Source organism: Oryza glaberrima, chromosome 11, assembly GCF_000147395.1.
Source record: "Oryza glaberrima chromosome 11, OglaRS2, whole genome shotgun sequence".
In the NCBI taxonomy this organism is placed as follows: Eukaryota; Viridiplantae; Streptophyta; class Magnoliopsida; order Poales; family Poaceae; genus Oryza; species Oryza glaberrima.
In genome coordinates, this window is record NC_068336.1 from 14,339,839 (window position 1) to 14,359,979 (window position 20,141).

A 20,141-nucleotide genomic window follows, 5' to 3' on the forward strand; every position below is an offset into this window, starting at 1 on the left:
TCACAAGTCTACAAAGTAAAGCAATAGAGGAGGCCACCAGCCGAAGAAGGGCTGGGATGGCCCAGCTGATGGTTCGGTCGAACCTGGTGGTTTGGCCGAACCCATCCTGGCACAGTTGGATGTAGGGTTCGGCGTGGACGTCCAAGATTGCATCCCAATGATGGTTGGAGGGCACTTCAGACAATTCCCCTTCCACAACCGTCATAACTACCTCTATATAAGGACTTCACCTTCTCACTTCACTCACACACCTCAAGCAAGAGCTCGCTCATTTCTCTCAAGTTTAGTTAGTAGTATCTAGCTGGTGCAATAGGAATAGAGTAGAAATCAGGAGTCCGAAAGCCTTCGGAAGAGTTCGGGTATGGCTCTAGTAGCTTTCCTTTCCTCTTTTGTAAGCTTTGTACTTTTGTTAGAATACTCTTCTATATACATTTATGGTATTGAAATACTTTCCAAGTATATGAATATCTACTTTACATTATGTTCTTGTTATACTGGATATACGGCTAGCTTATCTGGGAGATGCTTTGGTGCGGGTATAATGTTTGCTTATGCAATTACTCTATGTCATGACGATGATATTAGAGTAGGATCTGGTCGTTTAGACGTGTTGTCTAGATTACGGGATATCAGTATTTAGGGTTATATGCTGCGGATGAGAGGTGGGCCGCTGATGGTGATAGCTCAGTACGGGTATTCCTCCGCGTCTGTATATAATCCTAAGTTAATTTCCTAGGGAGGGTATTCCTCCATATTTAGCCCCGATTATATGGTCATAACGGGCTATCGTACGGAACTCGGCAGTCTGGGGTGGCTTCTCGATGTACCAGGAGGGCATCGGATAGAGGGTATTAGCTAGTATGTCGGTTAACTAGAATGTATGTATACTATGTATATTAGAAGTATAGGAATAGATTTTCTTCCTCTTTTCTTTCCACTTAGCTTAGATAATATATCACGAGAATGAGTAGTTAGTGCTTGCGTGTCACTCTACCCTTGGATTATCTTAACCCCTGCTTAGAATATGATTATCACAAGTAATATATAAATTATTAGTCAAGTTCTCTCTACATGATCTTCCCACGGGATAAAATAAATACGATACCCTTGGAATACTCTCGGGTGAAATGCTACAATGGTATATCCGTGCGCTTGCGGATGAACTCTGTAACCATAATATACCAGGAGTATTTCTGCGCCATTGCTGGGAATTATATTTCTTGTAATGTCGTTAAGAAATACCAACAGCGAGGAGTGTGAGGAGATGCGAGAGCGCTTTTTCTTTTTTCTTCTTTTTCCTTTTTCTACTATCCCCGTTCTCTAATCCCGTAATTAGTCACTAATATACGATTTACTGTGTAGTTACGTACTCCATTACATTAGTTCAATTGATGAGTTGTTTTACTAACAAAAGAAGATTGATATATGAAAAAAATAAGTTCAGGTTACCTGAACTCTAATATAGTGGAAATTTATAAGCGGTAATCTCACCCAAGAAAAAATATCCTCATACATACGGTTCATATAACCAACCAAACAAATTCTCATCTGAACCGTATCCCCCATGCAGACAACCAAACAGTATCTCATAGTAGCCAGGCCAGACTAATGCAAACAACCAAACGACTACATATGTATCGCCTTAACTAGGACGAACTCAACCTGGATGAGGGAGATGAGCCAGGCTTGACAGATACGAGCAACCAAACACACCCTTAGGATGGTGCGCATTGTTGAAGGGAAGAGAAGGCCAGAAGCACCAATGTAGTTTGCAAAGCAAGCATCAGAGGGGGGGTGTACTTAGGCAGCACATACTAATCTTTACTCACTGGAAGGAGTATAAGAATGGCAAGTCTCAACTTAAAAACTATATGGATAAAGTGGTTGCAAGTAGATCAATTCTTTCCTAATAGAGCAACACTCTTAAATTTTAATTGTTCACTGTATTGCAGTATGTTCATGGGTTGCTTTATGTGAGTATCTGCAAATGTATAAGATGAATTATGTCCTAGTTTCTACAAATTATTGTGTGGGCTCTGATTAATTTTGCATCCTCATTTCTGTGCCCATGTTGGATCTATACAATTCTAATCTGAATTTTAAATGGAGAAGTTGAACATCCGCAACTAAGTCTTAGAAGCTATTTGTTTTTCTTTCATATTGCTTTATTTGCTCCCAAGTTGAACACATGCTACTTGTTGTATAACTTTATTCTTGTCTATGTCGTTCATTTTGCTTGCTATTTTATGCAGATTTTTACTTATTTTTTTATTCACATGTCATTAGGTTTATCATGTTGTATGTTATTCTATTTTAATGCTAATTTTCTTTTATCCATGCTCTTGATTAGGGCCAATTTGCCAAAGATGAAAATAATCTGACGGTCAAAGATGCATGTGCTGATTTGCTCAAGTCTAGACAATGACAAATGAGGTACAAGTTGAAGAATATTTTCTTTGATGGTACACCAGCAAACGAAGTGAGAACAACATCATCGCTGAAGAGTATGACCGTGAGCAATGGCAAGCAATAGTGGAGATGTGGTCAGATCCAAAGCATAAGGTATAGACTTGAATGTTATTGGAAATCATGCCATTATTTCAAAATCTTATACGGTGTTGGCTACATGAATCATGATGCCGCATCTACTTGTTTTGTATCTTTGGTTAATTTGCTGGTACAAAAACTATGACCATGGTTTAATGACAACTAGTTACCTATTGTTGACTTCAAATTCAGAACCTGCTGTTGACTTGTCAAGTCTCATATTCTAGTAAAAAAAATCATAGTATGTCTTTTCTCTATATTTGTTTACATTCCAAGAGAAACAAGTGAATAAATCATATATATGGTAATGAAAAACATTTAAAAGCAAGAGGAAGCTAGCATATTGTTTGTACCTGAAGCTCACATGCATGTCATATTTGCAAAAACTGGCAATTTTCGTGGTACAACTAACACGCGTATATTATTTTCTGATCTGAATCTAAATATGTTTTTACTTCTGACCAGTCAAACCATATGTGATTGACCAATACAACGTAATATCAAAATATTGTGTACAGTTGTCTTATCTATATGTGATAGAAATAAGCTACTTGTCTTACTAGTGTTTCCCTTTCGATAGGAGAAGTGTCTGTAAAACAAACATAACAACCATGAGAATGTTCAGTACCAGCAAAGGACATGCTCTCGGAGCTACATTGCACAATGCCATGTGGTAAGATACAAAATAAAATGTGTCGGTTCTTTTGTACTCTTATTTGTAACTTAATTATGTGTTATGTGTATAATAAGTTGATTTTTTTTTTCAGATTTTGAGTTTGTATGTGTCATGTGTGATCCACAGAAACTAGACATGCATTTTTTAGGAGTTAGTAATACTTATGTACAATCACCCTCAATATTTTTATCTAGCCAACTGCACTTTAACTACATAATCTGTTGCTGTGGTTCTAACATGGTGGATATAAGCACCTAGCAGCCATAGGTTGTTAAAACATTGGATGACATATTATGGATAAGAAAACGTTACACTAATGGCATGTTATATTTAGCACTCTAAATATGCATATGAAAAAACTTTCAGAAAGTGATGGAATCTTTATTTACAAACTGTTTGCATGTAATTTTAGAAGCAAACTAAGTATAAGGACGTGCCACACTGCCACCCACTACAATTTATGTTTTCAAGGAGTGCCATTGCAACAGCAAGATGGGTTTTAGTGAGCCTGTAAAGAATGTTATTGTGAGTTATATTTTTCTTTTATCTTTTGCACTTACATATTTATGTGAATGTAATGTGATTTGTGATTTCTTATCTTTATATTGCTAGCCTGAGATGGAAGCTATCATTGATGATCCTTCACAAGAAGGGCAAGAACCAAAGACTCATACTGAAGTTGTTTCCCAAGTAATGCCAAAATCAAAGTTTCTTCAGAATGTTGACCTTGAGTCAACTGCACCAAAGAGAAGCGGCAAAGGTGTTGTCGTTGCACGGGTTCAAGAGCTTGAAGCTGAACTTGAGGTAGAGATGTAAGACGCATCAAATATTAGAGGTATGCTTGATGGTCAGCAGGAGGAGTTGGATTCCTTAAAGAAAAAGGTAGCTGATTCAGAAGAAGCAAGGGAGCTGAAGTTGCAAGAGATTGAAAGTTTGAAGAAGTCACCAGAGGAGACCGATTCCCTTCTCCGTTGTTTGATTGGTCTGAATACCCCATCTTTTGGCCCTCTCCCCTCCCACCCCCCTAGTAAGGTTTGCCTATTTCTTCATGTTGCCTTACCAATTCATAATGTGAGATGGCTGCTGTATTTTGGATGGTGTCACTTGGAGATGTAACTTTGATATGGTCAGCGAATGTGAACTTTTGGACATCTGAGTTTGTTTTGGTCAGTTACTTGTGGCTCGACTTTGTAGATATGGTCAGTGATGTCTTTAGTTTGCTATCTAGGATATGGTGGTGCTGTTGTGGTTGTTTGCTCATTGACTAAACCTATCTTTTCAAATAGACTTGTGGTTGTTTGCTCTTCGATTTGTGGCTGAATTTGGTCAAGATGTACTACACTTGTTTGTTTAACTGATGTAAGTAAGCCTGTTGTGGTTACTAAGGTCTAGACTATGAATTTGTGCGTATATCATTGAGCTTGAGTTATATGGGATGTTGGGCTTGTGCCATATTGTATATTGGGTTTATGCTATTGGATGTTATCTGGGCTTGTGCTATATATTGGATGCTATCTGGGCTTGTATAAGCTTGGGCCTATATGGGCTTTTGAAATGGGGTTCAACCATTTGTTATTTCACACAAAAAAATTTGGATAAAATATAATTGGGATGAAAATAGTGAATAAAATACTTCTTTTTAGATAGGTTAGGCCCAAAATCTAATTGGGCTTGCAATTGGGCTGAGGCCCATAAACATGTTGCATACTACATGGACCTTGGTAGGCACAAGAGATTTTGTGTTTTGTTTGCAAGATAATGCAGAGTTAATGACGAGAGAAGAATCATCACTAGATTAATGACAAAAAAGCATGTTTCGTCATAGAGCCTGATTTGAGACGCATGATCGGTGACGAACGGATTTTCATCACGTGAGAGTCACAGGTTTCAAAACATGACATAACTCTTTGTTATTATGACATAAATAAAATGTCACCTATCATAAGATCTCTTGTAGTGCCTGACGACTATCCCCACTGTTCAACATGCCATGTGGACAGTCATAGTGCTGGAATATGTTGGTGGCACACATCGATACCAGCAAAATCTTTCGTGGTAAAATGTGATTTGCAGTATATGTATTGCAAGATTCCTATTTGGCACAGCTGCACCACGGGTGCATGTTTAGAGCCCATCTAGCCCATCGGGGTGGGGGCAGAGGAGTATGATCCCTCTTCTCGTTCCTTCGTTCGCTGTTTTCCTTCTCTCTTCAATGTTTCCAATCGACAGCATCAGTAGAGCTGCTCGTCGTTGCCCTTTAATCTGCGCTTGTGTCAGGCCATGATCCTTGTCCACGTTCCCAGCCGCGCTTCATCCCTGGGTCAACTCCTTTGGCCATATCGTACCCCCATTGTTGAGGGACATTAGACGACCAATTCAAAAAGTATAAGTGTTACGAGCAAAATATGATTTTTGACTAAGAACAAGAAGGCAATTTGAGTTTTGCATCTATAGTACATGCTTCATGAAGGCTTAACAATAATTACGATGTCATTGCATATGTCCTTATACTGCTAGAACTAGAAGATATATGTCCTATGAGTTGTGTTCTTGGTGTCATTGAGTAATAGATGGATTGTTTTGAGTAACATCCTACTTATCAAATAGGTTGTCATCTAGTTATCATATAGTTGTGTATGAGTTGTACATGGGGTTTTGAAGCCTATAAATTGAGGCGATGCCCTCAAGTTTGTAGCTTACTTCCGTTTACCAACTTACCAATACAACTGGATGTTCCTATTTCACAACTTGGATTAAATCTTCTTGGAGCTTTGGACTAAGCTCTTGCTGTCTGTGGATTCGAGATCTTTCACAATTGCCCTTACGGCATTATCTACTAGCATGTTGAAGTTGTTCCTTCAACATTTTGTGCCATATCTACATATCAACATATTGGAGAAGTTCGCCTAATATATTGTGCTGCACCACCCATGCCATAGCTCCTCAACTCTAGCCACCCAGGGCAGCATTGTAGTTGCTAGCCGCCACACGGGGACACCACCCTCGCCACTGCTGCCACACACCGTGCAGGAGCGGCAATAGCAGGAATGAACAACTTGGTCATAATTGTGGTCGTTATCACAAGGATGACGACCGTTGAGGAGGAAGAGGGATTTTGAGTACAGCATGAAAATTTTTGGATTTTTCAATTGAAAATTTTATGAAGTTTGCCTAGAAGTTTTTAATTTGAATCATTAGTTTGTGCAATTTCGAGATGACAGTTTTATAGTTGAATTGAAAGTTGTTATGATTTGTTAGATAAAAGTTTTAGATACGGTTGGAAAGTAATGTGATTTTCAGATGAATGTTTTCATATGTTTGAAGAGAAAGTTTTGTGATTTTGGAGATGGAAGTTTCAGGAAAACTGAAAGTTTTGATATGTAGAGATCTTTGAACGGGAGGCTAAAGATGCCACGTGAAGCAAAACCAAAACCTGCATGGGAAGCGCAACCATGCATGTCTAGTGTCGCTATAGCAACTACGCCCACTAGCATGCTCAACTCTTTTTCATAGACTCAATTTATTGGGTCCTTATGTGCGATAACGAAATTTATGAAATGAGATTCTTGGTTTTCTTTTGGCCCAATATTTATTCTAGCATTGAAAATATGGAATTATATTTTGTTGATTATGAAAACAACTCCTAAACATAAGCACCACGCATCTCATATGCTTCAATATGGTTTTAGAAAATGCATATCTGTTGGAACATACACATCTGTTATTCCCAAATATACCGGATATATGATTATTAGTAAATATTGTGTCCAATTCAATCACACATTGGAGCACTTAGCCTCTGAGTCGGCTGCGTGCCTATTCATCGTAGTTGCACTTTTCCAGGCATGCCTCAAGTGATGGATAGCACAGGTTGTCCTTTGAACAGCAAGACCATGATGGAGGGGCCGAAAAGCAAACACTAAGTTTAAGTTCTCCAATGCTAACTCCCACCGGGGCCTTGCTTGTGCTTTGACCTAGAGACGTAAGGAGTCATATGTTTATTATCTTGCCAGTGCAAAGAAAATGATGAAAAAACATACAAATTCAAAAAAAAAATAATTGCCTCGTATTTGTGCAGGGATAGCAGAGAAAACTAGAAGAACCAAGCAGAACAACATGAGTCCAAGGAGGGCGTGCTTCATATTGTGAAGAGTGAGCTACTATGTTTTGTTTTGTGTCTTATTGTGACTATTGAGTTGAATGTTGATGAGTGTGAACTTCAGGATCCATGGTTCATATATATAGACCAAAGATAGATGTTATATATGGAAGAAATTAATGTTGACTTAATTACTTTTGTAAGCTGAGGATTTTCTGGTATGTTTTATTCTTATCCTTAAGTTATCTTTTTATTAAAGCCACTTCTAAACATAGGTTTTCCAAATTGTTATGATTAATTGTTTGTTTTATGATAGTGAATTACTGCTTCAATATTTTTTGTCATATCATAATGTGTACAATTGATTAATATCACTTCTATCCATCGGTTTTGAAAATTTTCATCCTGATTGTTCTATTCTCGAATAATAAATTATATTTTATTTGGTATCAAATATGCTAAATCAATCCATCCATAAATCCATAAATCAATCAATCTATCTGTCTATCTATCTATCTATCTATCTATCTATCTTTCTATCTACTCCCTCCATTCCAAAATATAACAATTTTTAGCCTTAAGGATTTGTCTCAAAATATAACAACTTCTCTACCAACATTCTCTTCCCAACCAATCACAACCCTCCACCATTCACTTTTCCCACCTACTTCCACTACTCATCCAATCACAACCCTCCATCACCCACTTCTACCTACTTTCTTAATAACTGTGTCCAACCCTAAAACTTGTTATATTCTGGGACGGAGGGAGTATCTATCTATCTATCTAGCTATCTATCTATCTATCTTTCTTTCTTTCTTTCTTTCTTTCTTTCTATTAAATTACATTTTATTTGGTTTCAAAAATGCTAAATCAATCCATCCATCAATCAATGTATCTATCTATCTATCTATCTTACACCTTTCTATCTATCTATCTATCTTACATCTTTCTATCTATCTGTCTGTCTGTCTATCTAGACCTATACTAGTTGGATACATTCTACGAGCTCAAATGTTAACAAAAAAAAATCTGGCCATTGAATAGATGCATTACAATATCGTGACCGTAGATTAATATCATAACCACACATAGACGCACAACCAATGTTGCTCTTTGGCCATAAAAATTGTGCACGTACAGGTGTTGGTCAAGGGCTCAAGGCTTTGATCCATGAATCCACAAATTCGTTTGCACCCAGAAATATCCACTCTCGGCCACCATATCTGTAATTAAATCATGAAGGTATTTTCATAAATTTCTGACTAATCTGCATGTACGTGCGGTTTAATTTTGTTGCTCTACCTTTTGGCACCTTTGAACTAATCCGTCCATAATAGATGATGTGCACTTAATATTGATCCTTCGTTATGTTCTTTGATATTTTTTTAATTACAAGGAATACACGGTCAGAGATACCACATGTACACATGATAGATTTTTAATTGCATGGAAAACATGTCACGCCTCAATTTTCTTTCAGGACTAAAAATCATTAAATAATACATTTCTACAATTTATATTAAAAGATAAAGCTAATTAAAAGTGAAAATAATGTGGAAAATAAAATTTTCTTTCAAAATTTTAGCTAGAAATATTTTTTTTAATATTCTCCATGCCCTAAACTCCTAAAGTACTATTTGAAATTTCCTGTGAATTTTTAGAGCTCAAGAAATAATTTTAATATCACAATGTTCATTTAAGAAATTAATTAAATTTAAATTGAACAACAAATTAAACTCTCCATCGCTTCCTTGGGCTATTTCCGGCCCGTCTTTTTCTCCTACTTCCAGCCCATCTCCACTCCTCCATCCCTTCTCCTCCTCTGCCAGCCAACTTGCTCCCGCCCAGCACAGCTTGCCTTCTCTCCCTACCAAAATAAAGGAGAACTAGTTATACTTGCAATGCATATTTGTGTTAGAATAATAATATTCCACTAGTATTAGGTTTACTAACCTCTTGCAGAAAATAAACATAAAATGGAGAAGAATGAACATCAAATTAGACGATCAATCAATCGGACGATGTCGAGAATCATACTTATGCATGAATGAGCCAAGAACTCAGAAATGACACAACGAATTGGGCCAAAATTCATAAGTCTGCAACAGGGATCAAGAGTGGAGGCCACCAGCCAAACCATCGGCTAGTTGGGCCGGCCCCTGGCTCGGGTTCGGCCGAACCCCCCTCACGGCCGTTTGATTCGAAGCTTGGATGGACGGCTGAGATGGCTCCCCAGTGATGGTTGGAGGGCATTACCAACCTTTCCAACCATCATAACTGTCATTCTCAAGCTATATAAAGCCCTCTCATCCTCCATTTCAACACACACCTCAAGCAAAACTCTCTCATATTCTCTCAAGCTTAGTTTAGTATTCTCAAGCTAGTGGAGTAGGAATAGAATAGAAATCGGAGTCCAAAAGTCTTCGGAAGAGTTCGGGTAGGGCTCTAGCAGCTCTCCTTTCTTCTTTTGTAAGACTTGTACTTTATTTAGAATATTCTTCTTTATGCAATTCTGGTGTTGTAATTCTTTCCAATTTTATTTAGAATACCAACTTTACTTTATATCTAAGTTATATTGATTAAACTACTAGCTTATCTGGGAGATGGATAGGTACGGGTATAATGTTTGCTTATGCATTTACTCTATGTCATGACGATGGTATTAGAGTAGTATATGGTAGTTTAGGCGTGGTGTCTAGATTACTGGGTATCATTATTTAGGTATCATTATTTAGGGATATATGCTGCGGAAGAGAGGTGGGCCGCTGATGGTGACAGCTCAGTACGGGTATTCCTTCGCTCGTGTATATATTCCTAAGTTAATTTCCTGGGGACGGTACTCCTCCGTATTTAGCCCCGGTTGTATGGTCATGACGGGCTGTTGTATGGAATTCGACAGTCAGGGGTGGCTTCTCGAAGTACCAGGAGGACATCAAAAAGAGGATATTAGCTAGTTAATCTTATAACTAGGATGTACGTATAATACGTATACTAGAAGTATAGGAATAGATTCTTTTCTATTTACTTTCCACTTAGCTTAGATAGAATAATATGAGAATGAGTAGTTTTATGCTTGTGTGTCTTCCTACCCTATGAATTACATTAACACATGCTTAGACTATAATTATTACAAGTAATATATAAATTATTAGTACGGTTCTCTCTACTATAATTTTCCCATGGGATTAAACAAATATGATACCCTTGGAATACTCTCGGATGAAATGCTACAATGGTATATCCGTGCGCTTGCGGATGAACTCTGTAGCCATAATATACCCAGAGTATTTATGCGCTATTGCTGGGAATTATATTTCTAGTAATGTCGTTAAGAAATACCAACCGGCTCCCTTCTCTCATTTTACCCCTCATTGAAGGTTGCAACGATGTCATGCCATGAAATTTGGCCAATTTCTAGACTATTTTGTGTATAAATCCCTGTCCTTAATTAAGCCAAGGTACACAAAATGACAAATTAATATATAGATCCAAACGTAAATAACCTGTAAATACTTACAAAGGACGCATTTAGTCCTCAAACCGAAAAGAAAGCAATAACAACAAAAATTCGGGCGATCCTAGCGGGACTTCAGCTCCACCCCACAGGCAAAAACACAACTGAGGTATAAGCCTTCGTCCTCTACATTCATCTTCAACACATAAACACTACACTTCTGAAAATGAGGAATATAGCAAGACTGAGTACAACCACCATACTCAGCAAGCCACACCAACGATGCATTCATGCAAGGGAACACAAGGCGGTTGCATAAAGGCGGTTGTAAACATTTATAGTTGAAAACAATAAAACTACTGATTAATTAAGGCAAGATTAAATATCCTCTAAACAATGCTATACCATGTTGAATAGGCCCAACCATACCACCTGAACTACACAAGTTCACTATGTCAAGTTAAGCAATAGAGTAGGACTAATCGTGGTGAAGCTGGTCAATTACCCATAGCTGCGTGCATGACTATTTGAATAGTTTTACTCTGGTCAAGGTATACAATTGTACCCACAAAAGAAAATCCATCATCAGGGCTGGCCCTGGGCCTAGGCTGGTTGTGCGACCGCCTAGGACCTAGGCCGGCAAGGGGCATATCACCACCCCCTTAGCAGCCCAACACAGCGGGCAAGTGTTACTATTTCTTAACGACATTACTAGAAATATAATTCCTAGCAATGGCGCAGAAATACTTCTGGCATATTATGGTTACAGAGTTCATCAACAAGCGCATGGATATACCATTGTAGCATTTCAACCGAGAGTATTCCAAGGGTATCATATTTGTTTAATCTCGTGGGAAGATTATAATAGAGAGAACCATACTAATAATTTAATATTACTTGTAATAACCAAAGTCTAGGAAGGGGTTAATATATTTCAAAGGGTAGAGTGACACTAAGCAGAAGCATTTATACTCTCATTCATAATTATCTAAGCTAAGTGGAAAGGAAAATAGAAAAATCCTATTAATATACTTTTAGATATAGAGTCATGATATAGAGTCATCGTAAATACGATCATTATACCCACACCATTGCATCTCCCAGATAAGCTAGCATGATAATGAATATAACTTGGATATATAATAAAGTTGGTATTCATATACTCGGAAAGTAGTACAATACCAAAGTAGTATAAAGAAGAATATTCTAAATAAAGTACAATTCTTACAAAAGAAGGAAAAGCTACTAGAGCCATACCCGAATTCTTCCGAAGACTCCAAGGACTAAAGATTCTATTCTATTTCTATTCCACTATACTCTAGAGACTATACTAAGCTTGAGAGATGTATGAAGCTTCTTGCTTGAGGTGTGTGGAAGAAGTGATGAGAGGAGCTCCTTAAATAGGCTACCAATGACGGTTGTGTAGTTGGAATAGTCAGAATTGCCCTCCAACCGTCATTGGGTAGTGATCCACGCCGTCCAAAAGAAAACCTGCATCCAATGGTACCAGGGAGGGTTTGGTCGAACCATGGGCTGGCCCAATCCAGCCCACCTTTGGCTAGCGGCCTTGTCTCTTGATATATTTTGCAGACTTGTGAATTTTAGCCCAATTGGTCGTGTCATTTCTGAGTTCTTGGCCCATTCATTGATAAGTCTGATTCTTGACATCGTCCTGATTGATCGATCATCTGTTTTGATGTCGATTCTCCTCCATTTTGTGCTCATTCTCTGCAAGGGGTTAATAATCCTAGTACTAGTGGAATATTTATTATTTAAACACAAATATGCATTGCAAGCATAACTAGTTCTCTTTTATTTAAAGGTAATATTGACGGGCGAAACTGATCGCTAACAACCGTCAACAAAACCCCCCAAGCTTGAACCTTTGCTCGTCCCGAGTGAAGGACTCACAAAAAAAAACATGATTGTTGATCAGGAGTTGCTACCATGCTGTATATCTCAAATGTACAGGTGCAAGGTATGTGTACTCTCTCTCTCAAATTAATAAATTTGGCAAGGTGGCTTATCCTTACCCCTGATTCCCACGAGACACTGCATTTCTTTGTAAAGAGCGGTTGAGAAACAGAACATCAATTAGAGCACTAATTACCCAATCTACATTCAACAATTATTCCGGAAGTTTTTCAAATGATTTTGCAAAAGAAATCCAAGTTCCTCAAATGATTCACTCGATCTCTCCAAGTATATGAATATGAATTCCTCAGCAATTTGCCTTTTTTATTCCTATTCTACGGTTGATATATGGAGCTTGGTAGCAATCAAACATGGCATACTTGCATTCACATTTATTACTAAGTGAAAAACTTAGACTAAAATAGATAACTAAACATACTTCCTTATAACCATGACTTTGTGCTTCTCCTTTGTGCTTACTTCCTTCTCCAAAATCCTTCCTTTATAAATAAGGAGAGGGTATGGCTACACATTATTTTCTTTTTTTTTCAACATCATGTTCAAAATTGATAGAGCATAACTTTATTATTTTTATAACCATGACTTTCCCTCCTTTTCTCTCTTTTTTTTCATAAATGATTTTCTTTTCTAGGAGAAGAAAGCACATATAAGCATGGAGAATTTATTTTGATGGTGGTATGGAGATGGAATGGACATCTGCTAGGTTCCAGTGCAGAAGTTTAGCATGTGCATATATGTGGATGTATGATCTTGATCATAAAGCATGGAAAGTATCAACACAAGTCACAAGGACTTGACAAAGTTCAATGGAATTGCAAATAACCAAAATGTATATGGCATAATCAATATGAATATTTTTGGCTTTGGTAGGAATTTATATCAAGTGAGGAACTTCCAAAGTTTATCATTTTTGAAAATAAAACATCCGTAAGTTAAGTCAAACTCAGACTAGGATTATAGCAACTTATTACTATCTCATATCTCACAGCAACTTAAACTCAGATTAGCAAGTGCAGCTCACTTCCCTCAGGTTCCCGGATAATTGTTGGCTACTCTTATTCAATTTTTGAGAGAGTACTTAACCATGAACCCATATATGAGAGATATAAAACAGAGCAACTATTCGTTATTTCAACAAAGAGAACTAAGTTGTCTTACCTAGGATAATAAAATCTAACTTATCATTTTGGTATTTTCTATTTTCAAATTTTTATGATGTTTTTAGTTTATAGGATGCAATTGGAAAAATAAACATGCATATGGAAAGGGAAATATGTAATGATACAAGTTACCTCAATGGGGCGAGAGACGTCTCCCCCAAGCTTGGCTTTCACTCAGAGTCCTTGATAAGGATTGAATCCCTGAAAGCGGAAGTAAGCTTGAAGATCATCGTGCTGTTGCTGCATCAGGTTGTTGATGTTGGTGAACTGAGCATCAGTATTTTGCTGCTATTCTTGCGTCTGTGCTATGTGTTCCTCGAGGATGTATTTGATCTCTCCCATTTGCATATCAAGGGTATCCATTCTCCTGGTGATTCACCCAAGTTCCAACGAGAGAAACTTGAGCGCCATTCACCGGGAGATGGAGGCATACTGCTTGATCCGGGGGATTGAGTGTTCAACCCACCCCATTGTATGTCATGATACGCCCGCCGTCGGTTCTCACTGGCACTTTCCCAGCCCGAGCCTCCAATGCTATGGCCTGGAGCTTGGGTCCATCCGGGCGCATCCCCAGATGGCTCCCAACCGGCCACATACATCTGCACGGGTGTTGAGGATGTTGAACCTTCACGTTCCATTCTTGCCATGTTGCGTGTCTCCCTGTATGGTCCACCTGCACGAGATTCTTCTATGGTTTATAGGGGAATGGTTAGCTCATGACAGTTGTACAAATGATATCCCGCATTAGGTAACAGGATTTCATTCATACAACCGAGGAAAAAGAATATGAAAGATCCATCTACTACATGCTTAAGAATATGACCTTACACTAGATAATTCTCATCAACATAGGAACGAGGGGTTAAAATATAAGCAATTTGATCATTAACAATAACCCTAAGTCCTCTTGCTATGTGAGTAATCAGAGAAGTGCACTCAATAGGAGCAGTAAATCTTATACTCTCTAACCATTGACTTATCATACATTTTACAAGAGCAACTTTAATCTTCCTAACCATGGCAAACATGATAATCAATTCATCGTCTCTTATAGGTCTAAGATCACCTCTAGGAAACAAAGTCATAGCAATCCATTTGTGCATAAGCCTAAGTGTAGGATTATGGATGTCATTCGTCCTAGGTTTCTTGCAAATTGGAGCACCAGAAATGTCTTCCCAAAATCTGTTTTTCTCGAACCCAGAAATTCCATTCTTAAGATTGATTTTACAGGAATCGTGAAAACAAAGAAGTGTACTTAATCCTTTCCATGTAAGTGTGTATTCTTTATGGAAAAAAGCAAAAGAAAATTCCATCTTCTATTTCTTTCAAGGTGCACAGGAATTGCAAAGTAAGCAAACGAGAACCAGGCTCATCTACTACAGCAAATCTCTGTCATCCAACAGCTTTTCAAATAGCACGAAAGTCAGTATCCATACCTATTTTTTTCAGCAGCTCCGGATCATATGCCCGCGTGTGAGCAAACACCCGGTCTTTCAGCATGGAGTAGGCTTGCCTTTCCCAGTCACCGACAAGGTCGAGGTCGGTGTCGTTCAAGAGGTGTGGAATGTCGGCATCCTCCATTGAGGCATCGGCGGATAAGCGAGTGCTAGACTCGTCATGATGACTTGATCGAGAGCCGGGTCCCATATTGAACTAGCGGGACAGTCGTCTCTTCATTCTGCACAAATGAATAAGAATGGACTAACTCGGGCGGGGGTTAGAATAGCGAGATATTTACCCACCGGTTAGCTTCACTAAGGAAACTTGTGAATGCAACTAACGGTTTAAATTTGAGGTAAACTTGCAAAGCGTGAATGAATTTTGAGAGCAAAGTTCGGAGAGGAGATGAAAATGAGTTGAAATGGATGGATTTTCCTCAACTGGCCGGTTGGCTTAAATAGGCTGCCCACAACGGTCATAACCGACCGTTGGGACCCACTAGTTGTTGCCTCAAAGAAAGAGGCACCCGACCGTTGCCCTGGCCGGTTCGACCGAACCCCTGGTGGGCCCAACCGGCCCCACTTTCAACTGTTGGAACCCAACGGCCAGTGTGGTTGTGGCATAGCAAATTTTCGTTGAAAATTTTATTTTGTTTTGCTCTGGAAAAATCATTTGAAGTAATTTCCTCAAAACTCAAATCTAAATGTAGTATTTTGGAAACTCAAACATGCATTGATAAAGAATCCAAATTGATAGAAATAAATATGTAGGTACATACCAATTTACCTGTTGGTGAGGGCCGCGTCATTTTGGATCTGACGAGCAAGACCGTTTCTCCTTTCGTTTAGATTGCTGATTTTCCAACCGTCTACGGATGTCATGGAGCGGGCATCTTTTGCTTCACTTGCCACACCTTCTTTGGTTTTGGTGTGGACGGCGGCTTCTCTCGAGACGTCTTCTCTGGTTACTTGGCTGGTGTTTTAGACTGTGCCGGCGTCTTCCAATAACGGGTCCTAGGAACGGGTGCTCCTTTTCCCAGGAAGTTCCGCATGAACTTCCCCAGGCTATCCATTTTTGGTAGCTCCACTTCGGTCACTTGAATATTTTGCGTGTTTGGTCCATATTTGATCCTCACCATGGAGCATTGTTCCATCCTCGGCTGAAACTCGAACTTTTATGCGTCCCCACATCAATGTTGGCGTCCCTGGTGCTAAGGAATGGACGCCCCAAAATGAGTGACGTTTTCTTCTCCGAATCCATATCCAACACCACGAAGTCGACCGAGATGAAGAAATCACGTATCTTATCCGGTACGCCTTCCGCTATCCCAGCTAGGTAACAGACCGAAGAATTAGCCAGTTGCATGCACATCGGTGTTGGTGTCAACACCGTGATGTTGAGTTTATCGAAGACGTCCTTGGGCATGACGCTCACACTTGCACCAAGGTCGGAGAGTGCTTGGTTGAATTTTTGTGTCCCGATTGAGCAGATGATCGTGGGACACCCCGGATCCTTCTTCTTTTCTAGGAGTTTGTGGAGTATAACATTGCTGCATTCCTCTGTCAGTTTGACCAACTTGGTTGTCGGTAGTGGCCTCTTGTTGTCAAGGATGTCCTTGAGATAACGTGCGTAGGTGGGCACTTGCATTCGTCCAATAACGGCACGTTGATGTGGATCTTCTGGATTACCTCAACAAACCGAGCAAATTGTTCGTCCACCGATGGCTTCTTGTACCTTTGGGGGAATGGGAGCAGCCTCATGTCACAACATTCCTGTGGCACGGTCCTTTCTGGCCGAACTTCTTCGATAGCCGTGTTGCTAGATGGTGCTTCCGGAGCGTTGCCTGTTCCTACAAGGTTAGGATACGGTGGATCGCAAGTGGACTTACCTCTCCTCGTCGTAATCGCCTTAACATTCTCAACAGAGGGTTCGGGTTGCCCCAGAATCCTCCCAGATTCATTAGCAGGTACTAGAACAACTAATTGTGCCAGCTAGGTTTCAATCATTTTATTAAAACTAAGCTGGTTTCGGAAAACGGAAGCAAAGCCATCTAATTTGACATTTATGTTTTCCAAAGTCTTGTCATTAGTAGCCAGCTTTTAGCTAAGAGCATCTGTGGTTTTGGCTTGGCAAAAACAAGATCCTTCAAGGAAGGCTGGTTAGAATAGTTACCATTATTTTGCCTCCTTGGAAATATAGGCGTGGCTGGTTCCACCTCTGACCTCCTTGTGGACAGAACCCGTTGTTGTTGTTGTTGCCCATGTACATCGCCTCTTCACGGGTTTCTGGGCAGTCATTCCCAGAATGACCCATTTTGCCGCAGATTTCACACATAAAGTGTGAGTCCAAGGCCTTGACGGTGCCTTGAGGCCTCTTCTCATGGTCGTCCAATCGCTTCATGAGGAGTTCCAGCTTCGTAGCGAGCATTTCCGTTTCCTTTACGGTGTGCATGCCACGCTGACGGGTCTGGACTCCTTCCTCGCTCCAACTCATGTTGGAGACTATCTTTTCTATGAGATCGATTGCTCCTCTGACCGTCTTGAAAAAGAAGGCTCCTCCACTTGCCATGTCCAGATGATCACGGGATGTGGGAGTGAGTCCATTGTAGAAGTTCTGCAGGATCAGCCAGTCGTCCATCCCATGATGAGGACAGGCGGCCATGTACTCCTGTAGTCGTTCCCATGCCTCAGAAATAGACTCATCTCTCATCTGCTGGAAACTTGAAATTCTTCCGCAAAGGGCGTTGGTTTCGCCCATCGGGAAAAACTTCGATAAGAATGCCGTTGAACATTTATCCCAATTGTTGATCATAGCGCGGTTGGCATAAAACCACTGTTTCGCTTTTCCAAGGCCGGAAGGGAAAATGGGAACTGTCGGAGCCTTTCAGCATCAGGACTGATGCCCTTCATCGTGTACATGTTGCAGATCTCGAGGAACTATTGCAGGTGTGCATTGGCATCCTCGTTTGGCTTGTCGCATAACGGGCTAGCCTGCACCATCGTGATGAGGCTGGACTTCAGATCGAAATCCACGTCTCCCATATTGATTTGTGGCCTAGTGGCCACGTTGTCAGCAGAGGGAGCAGTGAATTCGCGGAGGGTCTTGTCAGCCATAGTCTTGAAGGTTGGTGGCGTGGGAATGGCTGGTTTCTCTATCGGAAGAGTTTTCTGCGGAGCAACGACTCGCGGCTTGAAGCTCTGAAAGAAAACTTCTGGATTTTCCTTGAAATTTTCCAGCAAGTTAAAACCAGTCATGCACTACCCTATTTCCACAATAGAAGTGAAAACAACCAAGGTTAGCCTACAAAGGACAGTGATTATACAGAGGTAAATATAAAGTATTAGTTATAGTAATCTCATTTATGAATCTTCCACGGCAACGGCGCTAGAAATGCTTCTGGTATGTTACTCGAAATATAATTCCTAGCAATGGTTGAGAAATACTTCTGGTATATTATGTTTACAAAGTTCATCCACAAGTGCATGGAAATACCATTGTAGCATTTCACCCAAGAGTATTCCAAGGGTATCGTATTTGTGTAATCCCATGGGAAGATTATAATAGAGAGAACCATACTAATAATTATATATTACTTGTAATAACCAAAGTCTAGGCAGGGGTTAATATCATTCAAAGGGTAGAGTGACACTAAGAAAAAGTATTTATACTCTTATTCATAACTATCTAAGCTAAGTGGAAAGGAAAATAGAAAGATCCTATTCCTATACTTCTAGTATACATACATCCTAGTTATATGATTACTTAGCGAAGACCCTCTTTCCGATGCCCTCCTTGTGCTTTGAGAAGCCACCCCTGATTGCCGAGTGTCACGCCCAGAAATTCCCGAATAGGATTCCAAGCAGAATGTGCATTAAAACCCCTGTCCAGGACCGGCCGGGGTACACAAACGACAAAGTTGACAAACAGATCCACGTCTTACAAACATCATAAAATCTTACATAAATGCAGCAGAAAATTAAAAGATAACTGGAGCTAAGCCTTGACTTGGACTGCAGCGGGAACACCACTCCACAGGCATCCTTGACGGCACGGACGAAACCTACTCCTCGGAGAAACCACCATCTGACGCATACTCAAACTCTGGGATTTGGGGAAAATAGAGCAAGACTGAGTACTACCCACTGTACTCAGCAAGTCATACCGGAATAGGGGTATGATGCAGGGAATTAACAAGGGATAGCTATAGAGGTTCGTTTGCATAGAGCGAGCATTTATAAATAGTAGTTGAAAGCAGTAAAACAGTTGTAATAATTAATCAATATTAACCACCCACTATCCAACGCTACCCCACGTTGCAACAGGCCCAACCATCCACCTAGACTATTCAATTCCATTAGACTAGACTTGGGTGAGAACAATCACGGTGAATCTGGTTGACCGCCCACAACCACGGGCACGGCTATTCGAATAGTTTTACTCTGATCAGAGGTGTACAACTGTACCCACAAGACACAGCCCCACGACACGTTTCTGTGCGCCGACATGCCACCACGACATACCAGATAGAGACCGTGACAGGACCCTTCGCATAACCCCCTCTAACCAAGCACACCACACCTCAGGTTTCACCCCCACTCCTCGCAAGGCAGCGGGCAGTCCCCTCTCGTGCCTAGGTGAATCCAAAAGCCGCATAGGCCGTCGCAGGGCCCATCCAAACTCCATCACGCACACCCTTGCCTGGATGCGTCAACTAGAGGAAAGCTACACTACAAGCCCAGCCATTGCCCACGCTGGCTTGTGGTAAGTACAATAAATTCTTCCAGGGCATCCCGCGAACCGGTCCTTAAATGCCATGGGCGCGACCAT

General features: G+C 40.1%; 1 protein-coding gene and 1 non-coding gene across 2 annotated transcripts; one reads left to right on the top strand and one right to left on the bottom strand.

The window, feature by feature from the left end:
• Window positions 1–16,445: 16,445 nt before the first annotated feature.
• LOC127755699 (uncharacterized) lies at window positions 16,446–17,882 on the bottom strand. The gene is made up of 3 exons (XM_052281375.1): window positions 17,573–17,882; window positions 17,003–17,163; window positions 16,446–16,928 (listed from the first exon to the last, which is right to left on the bottom strand). Exons 1-3 carry the CDS (start codon window positions 17,880–17,882, stop codon window positions 16,446–16,448), a joined length of 954 nt encoding a protein of 317 aa, XP_052137335.1.
• A 67-nt stretch (window positions 17,883–17,949) lies between these two features.
• On the top strand, window positions 17,950–18,056 carry LOC127756090 (small nucleolar RNA R71). The gene has a single exon (XR_008013132.1). It is a non-coding gene; the product is annotated as a small nucleolar RNA R71 (small nucleolar RNA).
• The last annotated feature ends 2,085 nt before the right edge of the window (window positions 18,057–20,141 follow it).